The sequence below is a fragment of the Nicotiana sylvestris genome, chromosome 4 (genome assembly GCF_000393655.2).
Source record: "Nicotiana sylvestris chromosome 4, ASM39365v2, whole genome shotgun sequence".
In the NCBI taxonomy this organism is placed as follows: Eukaryota; Viridiplantae; Streptophyta; class Magnoliopsida; order Solanales; family Solanaceae; genus Nicotiana; species Nicotiana sylvestris.
Window position 1 is genome coordinate 165357869 of NC_091060.1, and position 7777 is coordinate 165365645.

The 7777-nt window shown below is 42.6% G+C and overlaps 1 protein-coding gene across 1 annotated transcript; it reads left to right on the plus strand.

The window, feature by feature from the left end:
* Positions 1-623: 623 nt before the first annotated feature.
* LOC138890466 (uncharacterized) lies at positions 624-1484 on the plus strand. Its single transcript, XM_070173854.1, has one exon. It carries the CDS (start codon positions 624-626, stop codon positions 1482-1484), a length of 861 nt encoding a protein of 286 aa, XP_070029955.1.
* The last annotated feature ends 6293 nt before the right edge of the window (positions 1485-7777 follow it).

Here is a 7777-nt window from a genome sequence, read left to right on the forward strand (position 1 = left end):
TCACAAAAATTCTCAAAACTGTACGCAAAAAAAAAATTATTTTATTTTGGATTTTTTGGGGAGTGATTCTCATATAGGGCAAAAATCACGTGCTCACACCCCTAGTCTCCGATGACTGGGCAGTTCAGGCCTTTATGCAAGGTTTGAATGAAAGAAGCTTGATAGCATCTCGACATCTAAAGCAGAACTTGATCGAATATCTGGTTGTGACATGGTCGGATGTGTACAATCGGTATCAGTCAAAAATTAGAGTCGAGGATGAACAGATGGGAACCCCCTCGGGCTCAGTTTGCCCAAATAGATTCGCAGTCAAACCCTCGAGGGACACAGACCGGGGACCAAGATTCAACAAAGAACGGTATCAACCCTATGATCGAAGAAATAATGGCCCGAGCCACAACACTTCTCGGAGCGATCGAAGAAGTGACCAAGGTCCAGGTTCTCGGGGGCTCATGAGCAAAACTGGGTTCGATAAGCACATCTACCCCGCCGAAGCTCCCCGATTATCAGAGTACAATTTCAGCATAGTTGCATCAAGGATCGTCTCGACTATTGGGAGAATCAAAAATACTAAGTGGCACATGCCAATACAGACCGATCCCTCCCAAAGGAACCCAAACTTGATGTGCAAGTATCATGGCACGCATGGTCACAGAACGGGGGACTACAGACAGCTAAGGGAGGAAGTGGCTAGGTTATTCAATGAGGGCCACCTTCGAGAATTCCTAAGTGATTGGGCTAAGAATCATTTTTGGGAGAGGGATGCAGGCAGGAAGAGTGAACTAGAAAAGCCCCAACATGTCATTCACATGATCATCGGCGGATTCGACGTCCCGCAGGGACCCGTATTCAAATGCACCAAAGTATCCATCACCAGGAAAAAGCGGACTCGGGACTACTTTCCCGAGGACACCCTCATATTCAGCGAACAAGATATCGAGGCTCTATCTCAACCTCACAATGATGCTCTGGTAATTTCTATCCTTTTAAATAAAGTTAAAGTTAAATGTGTTCTCGTGGATCCAGGTAGTTCGACAAATATTATTAGGTTCAGGGTCGTGGAGCAGCTCGGGCTGCTCGATCAAATCATATCGTCATCTCGTGTCTTGAATGGCTTTAACATGGCAAGTGAGACAATAAAGGGAGAAATCATCCTCCCAATCAACGTGGTCGGAACCATACAAAACACTAAATTTCATGTCATTGAAGGAGACATGAGATACAATGCTTTGCTCGGAAAGCCGTGGATCCATAGCATAAGGGCAGTACCATCGACCCTCCACCAAATAATGAAGTTCCCGACAAAGGATGGCGTGAAAACAGTATATGGAGAGCAGCATGCAGCCAAGGAAATGTTCGCAGTGCACGACTCAGCACCGGTGTCGACTCCATCCACATCAGAGAAATCTAAGGATAAACAAGCGGGCCAAATAGCAATTACAGCCCGTGCCCTCAGTCGGGCCCGAGGGACAAATGTCCGATGAACAGGTGGTTAGGGACGAAGAAGAAGAAGATTTCCTCACTCTCCGAACCTTCGTTGCCCCTGAAGAATTAGATGTGATGAAATTGACTATCGAAAAGCTCGAACAAGTCATATTAACCGAGCATCTTTTGGAACAAAAGGTATACCTGGGGATGGGGTTAATCCCCAAACTCAGGAAAAAACTCATTCAATTTCTCATCGATAATGTTGATTGCTTTGCTTGGTCCCATTTAGATATGACAGGGATCCCACCAGAGATAACTACCTATTGACTAAGTGTCGATCCCAGATTCAAACTAGTGAAGCAAAAAAGGAGATCTCAGTCCAAGGTAAAACATGCATTCATTAAGAAAGAGGTAACCAAGCTCCTAAAAATAGGATCCATAAGGGAAGTAACATATCCTGAATGGCTAGCTAACATAGTGGTAGTCCCTAAAAGGGGGAATAAACTTAGAATGTGTGTAAATTACAAAGATTTGAACAAAGCGTTCCCTAAAGATTATTTCTTATTACCCAACATTAATCGTTTGATCGATGCTACGGCCGGCCACGAGATCCTCACCTTTCTCGACGCCTACTCTGGGTATAACCAAATTCAAATGAACCCGATGGACCGGGATAAAACTTTATTCATCACCAAGTATGGAACATATTGTTATAATGTAATGCCCGTCGGGATAAAAAATGTAGGAGTCATATATCAACGCTTAGTTAATAAGATGTTCGAACATCAAATATGAAAATCCATGGAGGTGTATATTGATGATATGCTAGTTAAGTCCCTGTGCGCAGAGGACCATTTAACTCATTTGCAGTTAACATTAGACATCCTTAGAAAGTATGACATGAAGCTCAACCCCGAGAAGTGTGCTTTTGGGGTCAGCTCGGGAAAGTTCTTGGGTTTCACGGTGTCAAATAGAGGCATCGAGATCAGTCCCGATAAAATCAAAGACATCAAGGAAATCATTGTGGTAAATAATATGAAAGCCGTTCAACAGCTAACCGGACGAATAGCAGCCCTGGGTGATTCATCTCGAGATCATCAGATCGGAGTCATCATTTCTTCTCCCTGCTTAAAAATAAGAACAACTTCGCATGGACCCCAAAATGCCAACGAGCCCTGGAGGAATTAAAATGGTATATCTCGAGCCCACCCTTGCTCCATAATCCGAAGGAGGATGAAATGCTCTACTTGTATTTATCCGTGTCCGAAGTAGCGGTAAGTGGTGTATTGGTTCGAGAAGAGCAAGGTGCGCAATTTCCTATTTATTATGTGAGTCTGACCCTAGGGGATGCCGAAACCAGGTATCCACATTTGGAAAAATTAGCTCTTGCATTAATAAGAACATCTAAGAAATTAAAACCATATTTTCAATGCCATCCTATATGTGTATTAACTAAATATCCGCTTTGAAATATCTTGCATAAGCCCGAATTATCAGGTAGATTGTCCAAATGGGCCATCAAACTTGGAGGATATGATATCGAATATCATCCTCGGACGGCCATCAAGCCTCAAATTTTGGCAAACTTCGTGGACGACTTTACACCTGCCCTCGTACCCGAAGTAGAAAAAGAACTCTTGATAAAAATGGGTACATCAGCGGGGGTTTGGACCCTCTTCACAGACGGTGCCTCGAATGTAAAAGGATCCAGGCTTGGCATCATTTTGAAACCGCCTATGGGCGGTGTTATTAGACAATCTATCAAAACTTATAATTGACTAACAATGAGGCCGAGTATGAAGCCATGATCATAGGTCTTGAGCTAGCCAAGGGTCTCGGAGAAAAAGTCATCGAGGCCATGTAAATGGAAGCTTCGAGGTCCGAGACGATCGAATGCAGAGGTACTTGGACAAACTTCAAATAACACTACACCGCTTCAAAGAGTGGATACTGGACCATGTACCTCGAGAACAAAATAGCGAAGCCGACACACTAGCAAACGTGGGATCATCAGTCGAAGAAGACGATATCGTCCCCGGGGCCATCATCCAGTTGTCAAAGTCAGTAATCAAAGAAAGCCATGCAGAGATTAACTCGACAAGCTTAACATGGTATTGGAGGAACAAGTACATCGACTATTTAAAGCATATGAAGTTCCTCGCGGACCCAAAGGAGTCAAGAACACTCCGAACCAAAGTGGCTCGATTATTGCTCGATAAAAATGGAACGTTATACAGAAGAACCTTCGATGGACCAATGGAAGTGTGCTTGGGACCCGAGGATATAGCTATGTACTGCGGGAAATCCACGAGTGCTCCTGTAGGAACCATTCTGGTGCAGACTCTTTGATTCGCAAAATGATCAGAGCAGGATATTATTGGGATAGCATGGAAAAAGATACTAAGGAATTTGTTTGAAAGTGTGATAAGTGCCAAAGATTTGCGCCAACAATTCACCAACCCGGTGAACAACTTCACTCGGTCCTATCCCCATGGCCATTCATGAAATGGGGATGGACATCGTCGGCCCCCTACCAATGGAGCCAGGTAAAGCTAGATTCATTTTGTTTATGACTGACTACTTTTCAAAATGGGTTGAAGCGCAGGCCTTCGAGAAGGTAAGAGAAAAAGAAGTCATCGACTTCATATGGGACCACATCATATGTCGGTTCGGGATACCCGCTGAAATAGCATGTGACAATGGAAAATAATTCATCGGCAGCAAAGTGACAAAATTCCTCGAAGACCATAAAATCAAAAGGATCCTGTCAGCACCTTACCACCCAAGTGCAAATGGGCAAGCCGAGTCCACCAACAAAACCATTATCCGAAACTTGAAGAAAAGGCTAGATGATGCCAAGGGGAAATGGAGAGAGGTGTTGCCCGAGGTATTATGGGCATATAGGATGACATCGAAGTCAAGCACGAGGGGGGGACCCCATTTTCATTGGTGTATGGGTCTGAGGCCTTAATCCCAGTCGAAGTCGGAGATCCTAGCATAAGGTTTCAGCATGCCACAGAAGGCTCAAATAACGAAGCAATGAAGGGAAGCTAGGTCCCAATTGGGAAGGACCGTGCCGTGTTCCCGGAGTCATAGGGAAAGGATCGTACAAACTTAGCATAATGGAAGGTGAGCAACTACCAAATAACTGGAATATATAAATGCTCAAGCGGTATTATTACTGAGCTCAAAGACCTTGGGTTTGAAAGCATGTGTTGCACTCTTTTTCCCTTGGATCGGGTTTTATCCCAAATGGGTTTTACCAGCAAGGTTTATAACAAGGCAAGGCCTACATGCTACCTAAGGGTCACTCAACAAGTATTCCAGGCTTCTTTTCAATCAACCTCGAATATTAGGGAGGAATCACCCTCGGAGGTTATAACTTTGAGAAAGATATTTCACGCCTGAGAGGGCCTCGATAGGATAACTTTGTAATGGGCCAAATGATATTAGGCTATATAGATGATATTTACACCTTAATATTACCATGCTTTATTGTTGTTTTATAGGTAAATTGATAACAAAATGCTCTAAATGGTGTTCTTTTGCAATGCAGGGAATATTCTAAGTGAGGAAGCACTACAGAGTATTTTGGAGGCAATAATGTGAAGAAAACGCACAATCAAGAAGTACCCGAGCACAAAGAAGCAAAAAATGGACTGAATGAATTCTACCGCGACCGCGCTGGAACCGCGGAAGACCAAGTGTTTGAGGCAGAATGTTCAGCTTTCACCGCGGTCGAGCCGCGGTCTTGCCGCGACCGCAGTGAACTGCTCACGTGCCAGAAAGTTTGGGTACCAAAGTGTAAATAGGAAAAAACTTATTCCAAGCCCTTATAAACTTTACAAGCTCGCCCAAGACATGGGGAAGCTTGTTTTTAGACTACTTTGAAGGCAAGAACAAGTGTGAGAAGATCAACCAAACATTAGAGTTTTTTATCTCCTTTTATTTTCTTACAATTACCCTATGAATAATTTAGTAGTTTTATCTTGTTTTGTCATGAGTAGCTAATTTCCTAGTCTAGGATTTTTATGGAACCTATTGACGGATGAAATTCTTGTTATGTTAATATAATTTACCCAGTTTAAATCTCTATTTGTTCAACTTCATGCATATTGTAGTTAATTGACAGGATCCTCAATTAGTTGTGCCTATTTAGTGTGCATAACTCGGGAGAGAGTGCATATTTAGGTAATTGTTGAATAACACTACTCCCAAAGTATATGAGGGATCAATAACTGAGGGTTTAAAGGAAGGATTAGAGATAACGAAGCCTTGGGTGTAATCTAAAGTGAGCTATAATAAATAAAGCCAGCTAGCGTAACTCGGGAAAGTGTGTTTAGTAAACTATCGTGATTACTCGGGAGAGATTTACGGTAATAAGAGGGCTCATGATTGATAGAGACGATTATTGGGTGAATCTATATGAAACATAACCGGAAAGGATTCCATCAATAGGAGAAATCATAACCTTAGAACCTTCTCTTAATTATTTACAACTCAATCATAGTTAGTTTTCAGCTGCCTATTTGCATTCATACTTATTTAGTAGAAATACCAGCAACTGTTATTTACAACATTTGGGAAGTTGATTCCGTAGAATTTAGTAAGTCTAACAAGAATAATTGATAGGTTAATTCCTTGTGGGTTCGACTCTGGGCTAAATACTCAGATTATATTTGCAACGTCTGCGTGTCCTTTTTGTAAGGCATAGTTGGGCGTGATCAAATTTTGGCGCCGCTGCCGGTGAATTAACGATGTTATCAATTACAATTGAAAGAAGTACAAAAATTCTTAGTGTAGTCAGTTTTCTCTATACCCAATCTTTACATTGAAATTTTAACGTTTGTTGACTTGGTTGTACAGGTGCATGCCTAGAAACTCATCAAGAACTGGTGAAGTATTTGAAGTATTATCAGATCCCGAGAGAGTTTTCAAGGCCTTGAATTGGGCCAACCGGAAAAACAAACAACTAAACAATTCGAACCAGACATAGGGATCACGAAGTAGACCCAGTTGTACTAATAGCGCTAGTGGCACCTCTTGTGCCAGAGGTTGCTCTCTATGACTCGGCACAACCCACAGCTGAATATCTGGCCACAACGATTTTAGTCCCATAGATACAGGCTGAATCATTCCAAATCGCAAACAATATGTTGCACTTGTTGCAAAACAAGGGACTATTTTCGAGGACATAAGTCGAAGATCCTCAACAACACTTGAAGAATTTCCTATCAATCTGCAAAACCCAAAGGCAACCCAACGTAACTCCGGAAGCAATCAAGCTGTTATTGTTTCCATTCTCAGTGACAGAAGCTACCCAGACCTGGCTAAACTCACTCCCCATTAATTCCATAACAACTTGGGAGGAGTTAGTCAAGCAATTCGTGAACAAGTTCCACCCACCCAACAAAACTGCTCAACAAATTGATGAAATTTTGAGTTTCAAACAGAGACCAATGGAGACACTGCATGAAATATATGAACGATTCAAAGGGATGTTGGTTATATGTCCGCACCATGGTATTCCAGATCTGATGTTGGGACAGCAGTTTTACATGGGATTGTCAGATAGTGTGAAGAACATTGTTGATGCTTCAGCTGTTGGAGCATTTTTGAGTAAACATGGAGAGAAGGCCAGAGTCTGCTTGACAAGATGGCACAAAATTCGGGATGGACAACCAGGAATGCACCTATCACTCTAGTGGTTCACTCAGTGCCCTTAGATCCATCCAACTCTATGGATAAAAATAAAACCACCTTATTGACACAGATGAGTATCCTCGCCAAAAAGCTGGAAGAGTCAGGACAGAAGAAGCAGGTACACATCGTAGATACTACCAATGGGGGCTTGTGCACATCTTGCATTAGTCAGCCAATTGGCAACCAGTGGAATGCAGAACATGTCATCATCACTACCCTGAAGACATGAATTATGTGTCTAATTATGGAGGCCAGAGACAGGGTGGTCAGAATTGGGGCCAGCAAAATCAATCGTACATGCCAGTCCAACCACAGTTCAACAATGGGAACATGGGAGGTATGAGACCTCCTAACAATATGGCACCTTACCCAAGGACATAGGGATATAACAATCAAAATCAGCAGCAGGGGTATCACCCTCCTCAGCAGTAGTATGGTGGACGACAGGAAGATGGGTTTGCTAGACGTGAGGCAATGATGCAGTAGGTTATTGGGTCTAATGCAAAAATTAGTGAAAGAGTAGATGCACATGATTTAGCTAACAAGAATATTGAAATGCAGATGGGCCAAATTTCGATGTCTCTAAACAATCTTCCTCATGGGACATTACCCGCAGATACTCAAATAAACCCAAAAGATTAAGGCC

Bases quoted from the DNA above. Each gene is read 5' to 3' on its own strand.
- LOC138890466 (XM_070173854.1), top strand. From the start codon at position 624: ATGTGCAAGTATCATGGCACGCATGGTCACAGAACGGGGGACTACAGA.